Source organism: Triticum urartu, chromosome 3 (assembly GCF_003073215.2).
Source record: "Triticum urartu cultivar G1812 chromosome 3, Tu2.1, whole genome shotgun sequence".
Classification (NCBI taxonomy): domain Eukaryota; kingdom Viridiplantae; phylum Streptophyta; class Magnoliopsida; order Poales; family Poaceae; genus Triticum; species Triticum urartu.
Genome location: NC_053024.1, coordinates 222,374,599 through 222,390,470, shown reverse-complemented (window position 1 = coordinate 222,390,470; position 15,872 = coordinate 222,374,599). Strand labels below are relative to the sequence as shown.

At 49.4% G+C, this 15,872-nt stretch overlaps 2 protein-coding genes across 3 annotated transcripts; both read right to left on the bottom strand.

Moving 5' to 3' along the window:
- Positions 1-5,472: 5,472 nt before the first annotated feature.
- LOC125543677 (RAN GTPase-activating protein 2-like) lies at positions 5,473-8,887 on the bottom strand. Of its 2 annotated transcripts, none has more exons than XM_048707104.1 (2): positions 8,674-8,887; positions 5,473-7,531 (listed from the first exon to the last, which is right to left on the bottom strand). In XM_048707104.1, exon 2 carries the CDS (start codon positions 7,498-7,500, stop codon positions 5,836-5,838), a length of 1,665 nt encoding a protein of 554 aa, XP_048563061.1. In that variant the 5' UTR covers positions 7,501-7,531; positions 8,674-8,887; the 3' UTR covers positions 5,473-5,835. The 2 variants fall into 2 exon arrangements, with proteins under 2 accessions (XP_048563061.1, XP_048563063.1); XM_048707106.1 differs by having other exon boundaries at positions 5,473-7,528.
- Positions 8,888-9,830: 943 nt separating this feature from the next.
- On the bottom strand, positions 9,831-15,144 carry LOC125543676 (putative metallophosphoesterase At3g03305). Its single transcript, XM_048707103.1, has 4 exons — positions 14,793-15,144; positions 12,026-12,267; positions 10,308-11,885; positions 9,831-10,207 (listed from the first exon to the last, which is right to left on the bottom strand). The coding sequence occupies exons 1-4, from the start codon at positions 15,055-15,057 to the stop codon at positions 10,091-10,093; spliced, it is 2,202 nt and encodes a 733-aa protein (XP_048563060.1). The 5' UTR covers positions 15,058-15,144; the 3' UTR covers positions 9,831-10,090.
- Positions 15,145-15,872: the final 728 nt, after the last annotated feature.

Below are 15,872 nucleotides of genomic sequence, written 5' to 3'. Positions count from 1 at the left end.
GAGAGTTCCTCCACACCGTCTACGGTATCAACCATACTCTTTGGATGATAAAGTCCTTAATAAAGAGACGAGGCTCTGATACCAATTGAAAGGATCGATATGGTTGACTAGAGGGGGGGTGAATAGGCAACTACCGATTTTTAACTTTTCTTTACCAAATTAAACTTTGCATCAAAGTAGGTTGTCTAGATTTGCAGCTAGGTGAGCAACCTATATGATGCAATAACAACAAGCATACAAGCAAGCAAGAGAAGTAACACTAAAGAGCTTGCACAAGTAAAGGTAAGAGATAACCAAGAGTGGATCCGGTGAAGACGAGGATGTGTTACCGAAGTTCCTTCCTTTTGAGGGGAAGTACGTCTCCGTTAGAGCGGTGTGGAGGCACAATGCTCCCCAAGAAGCCACTAGGGCCACCGTATTCTCCTCACGCCCTCACACAATGCGAGATACCGTGATTCCACTATTGGTGCCCTTGAAGGCGGCAACCGAACCTTTACAAACAAGGTTGGGGCAATCTCCACAACTTAATCGGAGGCTCCCAACACAACCACGGAGCTTCACCACAATGGACTATGGCTCCATGGTGACCTCAACCGTCTAGGGTGCTCAAACATCCAAGAGTAACAAGATCCGCTAGGGATGAGTGGGGGAATCGAAAATCCCTTGGTGAAAGTGTAGATCGGGGCCTTCTCAACCACTCCCGAGCAAATCAACAAGTTTGATTGGCTAGAGAGATAGATCGGGCGAAAATGGAGCTTGGAGCATTTAATGGAGCTTGAGCATTAATGGAGCTTGAGGGGGAAGAGATGGGTCAAAGGAGAAGAAGGGGACCCCCTTTTATAGTGGGGGCAACAATCCAACCATTGCCCCACCAACCAGCCCCGCACAGGGCGGTAGTACCGCTAACGGGGGCGGTACTACCGCAGAGCCAGCGGTACTGCCGCTCCAGCGAGCGGTACTGCCGCACAGAGAAGAGCAGAAGGGATCTGGACCCAGCGCGGTACTACCGCGGTGGTAAGGGCGGTACTATCGCTCCGAAACGGTACTACCGTCCCTACAACCGCAACTAGTACCGCAAAACCCGACACGAGAAAAAGAGCCCTCGAGTCGAGGCGGTAGTACAGCAGCGGGGTCACATGCGGTACTACCGCTGCGGAGCGGTACTGCCGCTTGTGACCCTTCGGCGGTACTACCGCTGGTAGTGCGGTACTACCGCTGGGACACAGAAGAGAGAGAGAAGATCTCTCCATCGAGGCTGAGGACGAGGCGGTGGTGCCAGGCAGGCCAGCGGTAGTACTGTTGTGGAGTCCGGGCGGTACTACCGCTGTGGAGCGGTACTGCCGCTTGTGACTCCTCAACGGTACTACCGCTGGGTTGCGCGGTACTACCGCTGGAACTCAGACAGGACATAGAAGAGAGGAGAGATCTCTCCAATGAAGTGGAAGAGCTCGGAGGGTGAGAAGCTGACGTGTACGTGTTGATTCCACCCATGCAATACCCCAGCAGACCCCCTCTTGATAGTACGGTGCCCTCTACGCAACTAGTCCACCAAAAGAGAAACGAAAGAGCTACACCGTCTTGAATGACACTCCGAAGGGAAGAAAACGTCTCGTGCCAAGGATGAATCTGTGAACTACTCAAAGCACATGCTTAGTCCGCAAACATGTTGTCATCAATCACCAAAACTACCTTGAGAGAGATATGCCTCAACAGTTGGGCATTGGCGGCGTCTGATGTTCCTCTCTGTTCGCTCTTCTGGGACAAGTTCATTTGGAGGACTCCGTCGACTACAAGCTAGTGCTTATTTAGAATTCTTTTGTAAGGCTTGTAGTCTTTGCTGCTTGTAAGCTGCTTGGCAACACTTTGTATCTGTTGTAGCATTTCCTTTTTGTTCGCTGTTGGTTGTAATGGCGGCCTTGTGTAATCTCTCGTCAGTTGATGGCTTTGTTAATTCAAAGCCGGGCTCCTCTTGAGCCTTTGTTCTAAAAAATGTGGAATGCCGAAGGAGCAAAACCGTCACATTTTCAGTAGCTTCGAATTCTGCAAATTGTATTGTACGATGGTCTTGATCATGAGCAAGGTGTACTCCCACTCCCAAGATAGCCCTACCTATTATGTTTGCCCCACTTCCTTTATGAAAGAGATTTTTGTTTGAAATTGGAATTCTAATTTTAATAAGCAGATGCTTCATTGTGCCATTCCTGCATCGTCGGCCATTGATGGTGACATTCTTTTTTCCATGTTGTGTGACCTTCATTGGGATTTCAACTGTATTTTGAATTTGTGATGTACTATCTCTGTCTGAGTTTATTAGTCCTCATCATATGTTGGGTCAAAGTTTGACCAAATATTTGACTAGCAAAATGTTAATGCATTTCACCAAAAAAATATTTGGGTTATTCGAATGTAGTTTTCAATATATTATTTTACCTACATGTAACTTATATTTTATCAGTTAAAATCATGGTCAAAATATGACCCGGAGTACGGGAGGGACTAGTAAATCAGGACGGGGGTAGTAGCTCCAAAGGTGGTATCTCTTCTCATTTTTTGGAGTGAATTGCAGAAAACCACCACATTTGGGGCTTCACTTGCACAAAACCACCGGGTCACTAATTTTTTGCAAAAATCACCGCAGATTCGGTAAACTTGTTGCAAATAGCACTAATCGGGCGATTTGCTGCGTTTGATCACTTTCTGACAAGTGGGGCTGGGCTGTAAGGAGCTGACTTGGTAAAACATTTACATACACCTCCTTAGATCTAAAAACAAAAAGCAATCGACCCCCTCGCCCCTCCTCCCAGACCTGTCCCCGACCTTAACCAGCCCGACCTCGACTTCTGCCCCTCGCCAGAGTGGCTCCTCACCGGATTTGGTGTCCGGCTTCTGCCCCTCGCCGCGGCAGGCGCCATCTGCGCCACGCGCGCGCCCACCGCCAACCGCCACCGCACTGCCCTGTCTTCCCCTTGGCCTCACCCTCGGCCCAGCTCGCCGCGCCGCCGCTGCCGCGCGCCTTTGCCGCCCAGTCACCCTCTCCTCCGCCTGTGCCGCGCCGGCGCCCCGTCGCTGCCCTGGTTGCGTCGCCCGCAGCCGAGCACGGTCCCTCGTCACCCAGCTCATCGCCTCGTTCCCAACCTCGACCAGGAGCTCAGAGCTGAGGTGAGCGCGCAGCCGGCGAGCAGGAGCTCGACGGAGAGGTGCGCGCGGGACTGGCCAGCCACCTGGGGCAAGGTTGCCTAGGCGTGCGCGTGGGGGACTGGCTGGCGGCGGTGTGGGTATGTGTGCCTGTGCGTGGCGGGGTTGCAGGCCGCCGCGGAATCCGGCGCTGTCGACATGGCCGTGGTTGCAAGCGGTTGGGCCAGGCAGAGGCGAGGTACGCGTCGTCCCGGAGGAGAAGGAAAAAGGGAGGAGGAAGGGATGGTAGGCGGGGCAGCAATCACCGGAGTGGGCTCCTCGCCGGATTTGGTGTCCGGCTTCGCCGCTGCCGCCTGGGAGGAGGCAAAGGACGGTGGTGAAAGAGGGGGGGCTGATTGCTTTTTAAATTTTCTAATAAGGGTGCATTTGTGAAATTCAGGGGGGTGTATGCAATTTTTTTGCCAAGTCAGCTCCTTACAACCCGGCCCCACTTGTCAGAAAGTGATCAAACGCAGCAAATCGCCCGATTAGTGCTATTTGCAACAAGTTTACCGAATCTGCGGTTATTTTTGCAAAAAATTAGTGACCCGGTGGTTTTCTACAAGTGAAGCCCCAAATGTGGTGGTTTTCTGCAATTCACTCCATTTTTTGACAAGCAAACTCATATGTGAACATCTCAATTGCTGAAAGTGTTGTGATGCTTCTTTTTTTGCTAGGAGAAAGTGTTGTTATGCTCCGGGTAAGTACATTTCTGGTAGTACTACCAACCATCCATAACAAAGTTTATTTCTAAGCTGCTTTTGGATGTTAAACGGGGGTAATACTGCGATGTTGCGTGAAGTGAATGGTTGCTGAGGAATATGTGCTGTATCTGGGCTGTTTTAGATGATTGCTTCCTTGTTTATTACTCCCTCTGTTCCAAAATAGATGACTCGTCAGATGCTATCACGTTTTGTTCCTGATTAAACTGATTATTATTTTTACCGAAAACCATCTGGGTCTAGGCAGGAAGCAATAGAAGATCGCCTCGCCTGTGTTTGTGCTAAAGAAGCTGACAGCTTAATAAAACAAACATGATTAAAGAACCAATGGTGCAACCAAACCTGACATTCGCCAGCCCGTCCATTCGCCAAGCGCTGTTGGTGAGGGGAGCACCGTCAACGTCTCCGGCCATTGCCGCCGCCGTCACAGCGCACGCACGCGCGCATAAAACAATCCGCAGGAAATGTTGAAATTTGTCGCTGTCGAACGCCGATCAACAACGATGAGGAGCCAGACAACCTTTCCCTTGCTCTTGTTCCCATCTTTCAAGAACCCGAGCGAGCCGTGCAAGTAGCTTTCGTGCAGCGACTCCCCTCGTTTCCCCTCATATCATCATCGCTGAAGCCGCAGATACCCGCGTCGCTTTCTCTCCTGCCAGTATCTATCCAGCCATGCCGCGGCGTTTCTCGGGGAGGCATCATCGTCCGTCCGTCGATGGCGCCAAGGGCTTGCATTGTCGTCTCTCCTCCGGCTCGCGCCACGGCGCCATACCAGTGCTGTGGCGCCGTGTCCAAGGTAAGGTACCGTGGCGGACGGAAAGGGATGGATCAGCAGTGCCCGTGAACGGCAGATGAATTTTGGCACGGTTCATCAGGCTCGGCATTTTCGTTGCAGGAAAAACGAGAGCGCCAGAAGAGTTGGGGGCGGATGGAATGCTACTAGCTTGACGTGCCCGCCCGGGAAAAAAGCAGGACGGAATCTGCGTCTTTCTACCACGCACGCCGACGCCGTGCATATTCGACAAGGACGATAAGCTTTTCTGAAACGTGAAGAATTCGCCATTGCTGCTTTGGAGAGATATATACTCCTCTCTGCGGTTTGTCAGCCACAGGGGAGAGATAGGCCAGCAAACGCCGCGTGTCGTGCTGTTGATCTGTTTACCAGACTGGCTCATGGGTCTCTTGCACGGGGAGGGACTGGATGCATGCTGCTTGGATATCGCGAACCGTTTGATCCATTGTTCATGTAGTAATCCAGAAAAAGAAGAGCAAGCAGAATCCTTCAAGAAAACGGTACTGACCGCACGGTAGGATTGGATAAGGTTATCGTTATTCGTAGGTTTGGTACATCGCTAATGCGGAATATTCCGATAAATGGATGATGGAGGGTGGGACAGTGGAAGTCTGTCTACAGGTGACTGCCCCGATATCCGAGAGCTGGCTGGAAGACGCTCCTGCCGCCGGGGAGAGGCTGTATTCTTCTCTGTACAAACCGCACGGTAGGCAGATCAAAACTTGTTGCCACTGCGAACATATGCAGCACGGAAAATGAGAGGAAAAATGCACGCCACAGATATCAAGCTCCGAAAGAGAGGTCGCAGCATATAGATAGGTGGTTCCCAACATATCACAGTTTGATGATTTAAGGGTCCTCGACCAGAGAACCAAGACGGTGCTAAAAGCATGAAAAAACAAAGAAGTTCCAACCAAAGTTACAGATAAACCAAACCGCGCCAGGGCTACACCAAAACAGGCTGCTCGGCTCGGTTCAAAGGCAATTGAGCCGGCCACAGCGACGAGTTCCTTATCATTCCACGAAATTCAATTCCAACTGGTCCAGCGAAGTGTTTCCGAAGCTAAAACCGGAGCAAACGACGAAAGCAGGGGGGGGGGGGGGGGGGGGGGGGGGGGGGGGGGGGGGGGGGGGGGGGGGGGGGGCTTAGTCCTCCTCCGCCTCCACCTTCAGGTCCTGCAGCTTCGAGCCGAGGCCAGCATCCTTCCCGTTATCGTCCCCATACTTTGCCTCATCATCATCGTCCTCTTCTTCGTCCTCGTCATCCGGGTTCCCCTCGGGCTCGTTCTCGTCCAGCGGGCCAAGCACGTCCGCCGAGTTCTCGCCTGCCTTCAGGATCTTCCTCACCTCGTCAATCCCTTCCTCGGGGATGTAGTTCGCGTTCATGTTCAGCAGCACGAAGCCTGGCTTGTTGGCGACCGCCTGGGCAAAGCAGCGGGCTCCAGACCTCTGAAACAGATTGGTGCTCACGTCAAGCTCCTTCAAATCTGGGTGGCCCTCTTGCAGAGACTTTGCGACCGCCGCCGCCCCGGCATCCTTCAGCTCGTTCTCAGCCAAGGTCAGCTTCTTGAGCGACTGCATTGCGGTCAAGCATTCCGCCAAAGGCTTGGCTGCCTCGGCGGTTATCTCATTTCCTGCCATCTCAAGGATCACCAGCTGAGGTGCAGACTCCTTGAGGACATTCACAATTGCTATGGTGCCCTCGTTCTCGAGATTGAGGTCGCTGAGGTACAGCTCAACAAGATCTCCAAGCTTTGGAAGGGTTTCGCTGAGAGCCACCCCTGCCTCGACACCAAATAAGTTGTCCCTGATATCAAGCTTCTTCAGACGAGTGCATGTCCCCAGGGCCTCGGCCAATGCCACTCCACCATCAGATCCTATTCTTGTTGCTGAGCACCTAAAACTCTCAAGATTTGGAGAACGCTTGACCATCTCAGCAATGAACATAGCACCTTCATCACCAGTCATATTGTTGTGGAAGTGGAGAACCTTAAGCTTCTCAGTTGATGGAATAAGCTCAGACAGAGCCTTGGCAGCTTCCCCTGATATGCCATCGTTCATCACATATAGTTCTTCCAGGTCGCCCTGTGATTTTAGCAGCTCTGTGAACGCCCTCACACCCTTCTCACCTAAAGCATTGTCAGAGATGTTCAGGTATCTCAGTACAGACCCTGCTAAAGCTTTGGAGAATATCCGCATCACATCAAGGGCTTCATCCTCAGGCCTTCCAGCGACAAAATCTGAGATGTCAACCTCCTTGAGCTGAGATTTTATTGATTCAAGAATTGGCCCAGCAACATTGGCAGCACCAATACCAAAGCTCCTGTTGCTCAAGCAAATTCTGCTATATGAGTTTCCTGGTTCTGTTAGTGGACTCAGAAGTTCCTTTGCTTCGTCCGCCTCAATGAAAGCACGCTTGCCACCAGATATATCAAACACAGTATCAGCAGGCTCAATAGGTGTATCAATAACAGGTGCTTCTGGTTCCGCAGTCGTCCCTGGACCTTTTTTGAGGACTTCCAGCATCAGCTTGCTTGTTTCTTTTGCATATAGCTGGACAGCAGAACTCCCATCACCATCAGGCTCCTTCTTGAAATGCTCATCTGCAGAAGCAAAGCACATCTCCTCAATCCTTTTGGCATTGGCATGAGCCTCTTCTTTGCCCAAAAGGCCATACTTGCGAGAAAAGATTGACTCGGAGGACAGGTTCTTGGTCATCCTCTCTACAAGCATCAGACGAGTGCTTTCACTCGGTGGCCACAGTTTGATGGAGAATGTCCGGGGCTGGAAATCTGGCGCCGCTGAAGCCATGTGGACACGTGGCACTTCACACAATAACCTGCTGGTAAATCAACAAGTGTAGGAATTAGCATGATCCCAAATTACAGAAAGTAATGGACTATTAATAAGTATAAACAATGAAATTAGTGGAGCAATTGAAGGGCCTGTCCCTGAGGGCACCCAACACTAGTATCACCAAGGATACAACAAAACACCAATTAGCAAAACATGGTTAAGTCTACAGTTGACAGACAACATCATCAATTGGTAAAGATAAGCATTTCCCTCAAAGTGATTGTTTTACATAAGAAATCAATGACACAAGAGGCAGTTACAACATAACGGCACTTCAACCCAAAACAAGAAAAATAATAATGTGTAATGTTACTACGGCCGTGTTTGGTTCAGCTGTGTCTCAGCAGGAAAGTAGTAGCTGCGGGCTGTGTGCTATGAGAAAGCAGTAAAGCCATTTGGTAACTAGCTGTCTGACTGAACTGTGGAGCATAAATGCCCTGAATACCACTGAAGCCTTGAGAGATTCTTTACATGCTGTTTAACAATAAGGATCCAATTACATGCTGCTTTAGCTACAAATGATGAAACGGTCATGTAGATAATTAACACACTACCAGGTAGATTTGGGCCATAGAATTTTCGGGTTGATTGGCATGATGAAAACGAAAGCAGATTATTATCAGGTTTAGATAACTGAGCAGACTAATGAAAATAACTAGCAGTAGTATGCACCTACGTTAACACACCTAACTAATTAAGAACCCAGCAACATTGACCACTTGGGTTAGAACTAAGTGCAAGCAGGTAGTACTATCTGTGCATAGAAATCAAAGAAGCAAGCAGAACTCTCTGTGCTCAGAAATCAAACCAGCCGTACGTGCACATACGCAGCACAGAACCGTCTTCGGCTAGGTTCCAGAAGAAGAACAAAACAGATTAGTACTAGCTTGGTCCCGACAACTACGAACATTATTAGCTACGGCGCAAAACAGCGCCCAATGCCCGTGTCATCGGGAAGAACAACAGAACTACGCGGCAGGACAAGCGGATTCACAGATATCTCTATTTCGAAAGCACGAGGCCGCAGATCTGAGATTGGGATGCGAGGGGCACATCGATCCTATCGCGAGTCTGGGAAGGATTCGCGGGACGAACAGGGCATGGAGACCCGTGCTCGCGTTTCCTCACCTTGGATCCGGACGGCGGCGAGCGTCTACTCGGGGAGGGGGAACGGCCGCGGCGGCGTCGGCGTCGGGCTCGCGGGATTAGAGGCGGCCGCTTCCACCCGAGGCCAGCCGCGTCGACCGGGGGCGGAGGCGGCGCGGCGGGGAGGGTGGAGGAGGGCTCGCCGGGAGATCGCCTGGGGCGGGGGCGGGGGCGGGGGGCTGTGCCAGGGGGTAGCGACTGGGAGAGGAAGATGCGGCGGCCGGCGGAGCGTGGGGTTTGTGTAGTGCGGGGGGTGGGGGCGTAGGGTTTCTGGGCACGGTTGCGGCGTCCGATCGGGGGGTTCGAGGAGCGGGGGGCGACGCTCAGCCGTACGATCGACAGGAGTTTGGGGAGCGTGGGCGATCTGGATTTCGAAATTCAAATCTGCGCGGACTCTCTGCCTGCCTGTTGCGGTGCTGCCAGGGCGGCGGATCTATCATTGTCTATCGCGTAGGCACGTGGCGCTATGATTTCTTCCACTCAGCGCTTTTTTTTCCCCAGTCTATCTAGAGAAAAAAAATGGGGCAAAATTGCCCCCTGGTCTCATTACCACGACACCGAAAAGTGACCATCGGGTTTTCCCAGGCAAGCACAGGTGTCAGAAAAACATACTTTCTCCGCCCGGAATTAGTCGTGCCTCAAACGAACGTGTCTGGAATTAGTTGTGCCTCAAACGAACGTATCTAACACGTGTCTGGACCGAGGGAGTATATATAAGACGTTTTTTCAGTTCATCCCTGAGAGCGCAACATCCAGAGACGATCGTGTTTGGCCAGTTTATCCCTGCTCAAAAGACGACTGTCGGCAAACGGCCAGAGGAAAACCTGTGACTAATCTGGGAGGAATTCCCAGTCTCCAGATGAACTGAACTAAGAGTGTACATGCATAATTCCCCCTACAGTTGACAAGGTACCGGACAAGAGGAGTGCAACATCCACTTCTGAGCTAAAATGAGGTTTCTTGACTCTATCTAGCAAACAAAAAAAAAAAACTGTTCATCATATCGGCATGCTAAAGCTTCCATGGAAGGTGAGTCGGACTCGGACGACATCACCACCCCAAACATCGGACACAGGATGGTGTTGCTCATTGCAAGTACAGTACGGGTCAAATAATTTCATCCAGTGCTAACAAGTTCCTTAACTCCTCGCTCTGAAGAAATGACGTGTTTAGTCTGTATAAATTATGTCCAGTACAATGCTGACAATATCTTTATGCATGTTAGATAGATGGTCTAACAGATCTCCTCTCCAAAAGAAACAAAAAAAGAGTAATAGACGAGTGACCCGGCCAATAAAATCTTCAGCTACGAGCTCTAGCCTTCTAGGTGCTCCGTCTGCAGTGCCTTCGCAACTCCGCCGAAATATAGCACGGTGCTCCCAGCAGGGCCCCGAAACAGCTAAATGGACGAGGTTCTGTAGACAGCAAACGCCATGAGAGCCGGTATGAAGTAGAAGAGCACCGGAGAATGGAGCAGAGGGTCCATGGCAAAGGCCTTCATAAGAGCTCTACACAGCTGCAAGATTGTCAAGGTGTCATCAGTATCTTCAGAGTTGCAAAAAAAAAAAAAACGCAGTCACAGAAGATTTCCATCGACTGAAAGGAAATAATAATACCTTCCAGTGTTTCCACAGAACCACCAGGCAAAAAGCGATGAGGATTTTCCTTATCCAGCGACCGCTCCACAAGCTATCACGCCCTACCTCTCTCCTGCTCTTTTGGTGAGGATCATCTTTTTTCTTTCCTGACTGTGAGAGGTAGTGTTCTCGGAATGCGATCCTCTCGGCAGCCATCGCGGCGAGAATCGCAATCATCGGTAATACCACGAAACAGAGGTGAGGTAGAACGATGACCATGACGTCTGGAGTGCCGGCATGGAAAGTTTTCGTGCCACTTTTAAGAGCCCAACCTCTGAATGTCATGGATGCAAGGCTGCTGTCCTCTGTTACAGGGTGACCAGAAAACCAAGGGAAGACCAACAGATAGATTATATACACCAACAGCAAAGACCACACAAGAACCATCCTGGACAGCTCAACAAAAAGCCAGATAAAACCACCAAGTAGATACTTCAGTGATGTATACTGACCACCGTCCGCACGCAGATATGTGTACACAGATTGTTGATCCTTAAGTAGCACTACTGAAGCTCGTGGCACGAGAAGCAGTGTGAAAATCAGAGCAAGAACGCACTGCAGTGCGGGGTGATATACCGACGCCCACTGGATGCCCATCACGAAAAATTCCTTCCATGTCCAGTTAACTTCTGCAAACAACCCATTCACAGAGAATGGCCTCAACTGGCTGACACTAATGTCACCTGTTATATCCATCGCTTCGATTTGCAGCCAGTACCGATCTGGAGAAGGATCTGCAAATGCTCTCCAGTTCCATGGAATTAAATACATATCTCCTCTAGAATCATTGGCACTCACTCTTTTCATTTCGCTGTCGAATACCACTTCAAGGTTTCCTGGCCTTGAGTCATATATCTTTGCTGAGACAGTTACTATCTCATGTCGAGAGAATACAAGCGCCCTCACCGTGTCAAAAGTTGAAGCTCCCATGGCGTGACATTTGAAATCACGAGGAGCAGATGTTCTCTGCATAAATCTCGAGTCCAGAGGGAAGGTAGCTAGTATAATTACACTTTTTGAACCTAACCTGAAATCTATGTCAGTAAAGGAGACAAATCCATCATCAATTGCTAATATCCTCATACTTCTACTCCTTTTCCAATCGCCAATCTCCCACTCCCAGAACTCCTCAACAGGTGCTGCTGCTTCAGAACAGTTCTCTTCAGCACTCGGGATTGCATATCCTTGGTGCATGTTAGACTGGTAGTAGTGTTCATACAGTGATGGTTCCTGAGTTGCTCGATGATAGTAACGCTTCAAATTCTTGCCAAACCTTGTGTGAAGATGTCCACACAAGTATGCTGCTAATGAGTGCTTTAGAAAGACATCCTTGATATTTTTTCCTGATTCTGTCAATGCTGAGAAAGACATCGGGAAGTGCCCAACTGTAATTTTTGTGACTGGAGCCTTGTTGAAGTCAGTGTCCCACTGCGACAGTGATTGGTCCAGTTCTATAAGCTGCTTGTCAGTTGGATGCCCAAATAAATTGGTTGGGCCCCTAAGTCCGATCTCCATTGTGCTATCGAAGCCAACAAACAGATGCTTCCGGCCATTATTCTGCAGATCCATCCACAATCTACCATATGTTATGCCAAGCGTATTCAGAAAATGCAATCAAAACTAATCATTTGCAGTACATTTAATGAGAAGACGCTAAAGAAACAATAAGCAACGGGATGTATATAAGAAGCACTGACCTCCAAAGTGATGCTTTGCACGCGCCCCTGTCGTCTTAGGTTAGCATTGATGCTATATTTCTCGTAGAAGTCATAGTCCCCACCAGACACAGGTACACCAAAGCTATCATGGTTTCCTCTCAGATCATAGAATTTTTTTCTTGGAAGCTTGCTACTCTCAATGACATCCTTCATCGTACTACTATATTCCATCCACTCCACCTCATTTTGCTTCATTGTAAGCAGATCTTTGCTTTTCCCCTCTAATCACAAAATAAAAATAGCACTTGAGATAAATCCCAATACATAATCAGTTATAAACTATTTGGCATATGGACACCTTTCGAAATGAATGCAGCTGGTTTCACGTCTTCCAAAATTAGAAAGTGGTTAGTTGGTTGAGGTTTTGAGGGCAGTGAAGATCAGCTGTAGTGCTGATTGCAACTGCCTAGTTACAAGCGAACAGGTTGGAACCAGAAAAGCAAGCAGCTGTTTACTCAAGTAAAAAATTCCGATCATTTGTTAGTTATTTTATAAGTTCGCCAGTAGTCCGTGCCTTAATGCATGTGATATTAAAAGAGTCCGTGACAACTGACAACAAATGACTATGTTGATTGTGGTTCTATGTCCGATTTTTGCAACTTCGAACTTTAGGCCTTTATTACTCAGTCGCCAGCTTCTGACAACAAAGCACTTTTGCTCCTATTCATGTCGAACCTGGACTCGCTGTCCAGCTTGCCGATATTTTGGGATGCAAAGTGGCATCCTTCCCTCAATCTTACCTCGGTCTACCTTTGTCCACCCACAAACTCAATCTGAAAGACTTCTTTTTCATCATAGATAAGATCGACCGTCGTCTAGCTGGGTGGCGAGGGGTACTTCTATCTCTTGCCGGTCGTGCCATTCTGGTTCGTGTGGTCCTTAGGGCCTTACCAATCTACGCCATGTCTGCTCTACTGCTCCTGGTGGGCATTGTCCAGGACACCGATAAACGTTGTAGGTCCTTTTTTTGGGCGGGTCAGGAAAAAGTGTCTGGTGGGCAGTGTAAAGTGGCTTGGGACTTTGTTTGTGCGCCGTTCTCGCATGGGGGTCTAGGTTTCTCCTCTCTTCAACACTTAAACTCTTGCCTTCTTCTTTCCCATCTAAACAAAATTCACTCGTACATTGCTTCTAGGGGTAACTCTCATCTTGCTCTGAAATATGGATGGTCTGATACTCGTGACCTTGATTCTCCGCATCCTTTTGAGTCCAACGTTTGGCATGATATCGCCAAGGGGCTAGAATTCTTCCGTTCCATAACTAAGGTGGATATTGGTAATGGTACGACAACCGCTTTCTGGCTAGATCTATGGTTTAACGGCTCCACTCAAAACCTTGCAACAATTTTCCCCGCTCTTTTTTCTCATACTCTCAGACCCGCGGCCACTGTCGCACGGGTGCTAGGCTATCCTGCCTTGAACCTTGACCTGGCTCCTCGCCTTACTCATGCCGCCGAACTCGAATTGGGAAACCTTCGCGCTATGCTTGCATCTGTTTCCTTGAATTTGCAGGTGATGGACAAACGAACGGGACGTTTTGATGGCAAGCCTATGACTTGCAAATCGGCCTACAGGGCTGTTTGGATCACCAAGCCAATTGACCCCTTCGCAACGGCCATTTGGAAGAACTATGCACCCAACAAATGCAGAATTTTTCTATGGCTAGCACACAAAAACCGGCTATTCACCAACGAAAGACGATTCAAAAGGGGGTTAACAAACTCCGCCTGCTGCCCCTTCTGCCCGGATACAGAATCAATCACTCACCTGCTTCTGCACTGCCACCACCTGCATCCGTTTTGGGAAGAGCTAAATTCAGTTACTGCCACGCTACCGACGGACCTACACCAGCTATGGGGACAGGGCCTATCCAACAAACCTCGCTCCACGGTGATCATTGCTATTCTGTGGAATATTTGGAAAAGAAGAAATGCCAAAGCTTTTCGGAATGAAATTCAACCGATCAACCTCGTAGCCCGCTCGGCTGCCGACGACCTCATGCTTTGGTCTAATAGATGCTCCAATGAGCAAGTTCTGCACCTTCTTCGAGATTGGAGTACCATGTTGTTCCACTTATCTATGAGATTGTAGCTTTTTGATTTGTACTCTCAACCCCCCTTCCCTGTCTCTGCCTTGTAAATGTACTCTTTTATCTATTAATGAAATGGTTCAGGTCGGCGTAAGCCCGCCGTAGCGCCGTCAAAAAAATTACTCAGTCCCCACAGTTACAGTTACAGTTCATGTTGGGTTGTAACAGGCCTGATACTGGATTCTACTTAAACTGTGAGTTCAGTACTTAAATTTTCAACCTATCTGGTTTTAGCATGAACCGAACGGAAAAGTACCCAACTGCCTCCACTGTTAATGCTGTATCTCACTATCAACGCAGCTCCTTAAACTGTGATTGCAATACTGAAATTCAGTTCAATACCATCGTAGATACAGCGGTACACTAGAAGGTTCTAGCAGTGTACTAATTATAAATGTAATACGGAGTGGATTTTAGATAAAAGTTTCTGCTCCTAGGCACCATCAATTACAGTGCCTTAACGAACCACTCATCCATTTACCACATTTGCTAAAACTAAAGCCTCATCAGTCTCTGAATTCTTTCTGAACTATACCCACGCGCCAACCAAGTTCTACGGAACATCAAACATCGTATCATCCATTCACCCCGAACACGGGGAAGGATCAACAGAAGGAAGGAACAGGAAGGGGGCGATAGAGGGGGGATATGTACAACGCACCGGTGAGGTCGCCGGTGATGAAGACGAGGTCGGGGTTGACCATGGCGAGCGCCGGGCCGACGTATCGCCGGAAGTCGTAGGCGCGCTCCGGGTGGTGCACGCTGAAGTGGAGATCCGAGAGCTGGGCCACCCACACGACCCCCTCCGGCGCGCCGGAGACCTCCGCCACCGCCCTCTCGTCACCGGCGACGGACCACGGCGCGGGACCCGCCGCGGCGACGAGGGCTAGGAGAATGGGGAGCAGCCGGTTCCCGCGCGGACCCATGGCGAAGGCGCAGACGAGGGCCCGAGGAGGGGAGCAGGACGAAGAGGCTGCAGTTTACGCTATCAATGACCAGAGAGAACAGCGGAATACGTTTGCGTATGCCTGATTTTTTTTCATGGTAATATGTGTCTCATTACGTAAGCACCGACATTACAAGACTGAAAAATAAGATAATCTTATGCAAAATACCAGCACCTGTTCCTCTTCTTCGACACCACCAAAGCGGCCATCAAAGGGAAAAGAAACAAATCACCTCTTCACCCGAGTTCGACGCGGCTCCATTGCTAATCTGCAGCTTTACGGGCCTCAAAAATAATTTGCCAGAAGTAAAACCATTGCCGTTGAAAGAATCACGATTTTGTTATACAATTTTACGACTTAATGATCCAAACGAACCCATGTGATTCTATGATTTTAGTTCTTAGAATCTACGTTTCTACGATCCTGATAGCGAAGATTCTATGATTTGCGATTCTATCATCAAAGCTTCGATCCAATTCAAAATCATAATTTTGACAACCTTGTCACACCATCCATGAACCCTAACACAGCTAATCTAAATGATCGACAAACACATGATGCCATCAACTTCGAGACGCCGTCATAAAAGGCACCGCCGGTGTGGGAGTGAAGCTGGGGCAGATTTATTCGTCCAGGCGCCGCTCCCACCACCCCAACGACGCACCACGACCTACAAATCCAAAACCTAACTACAAGCGTAGGAACGGGGTCCTCCCCTCTCTCCTGCCGCCGGAGTAGCCAGAAGGAGAGGGGGCCAACGCCCTGGTCGGCTGAGATCGGAGGAAGAAAATTGC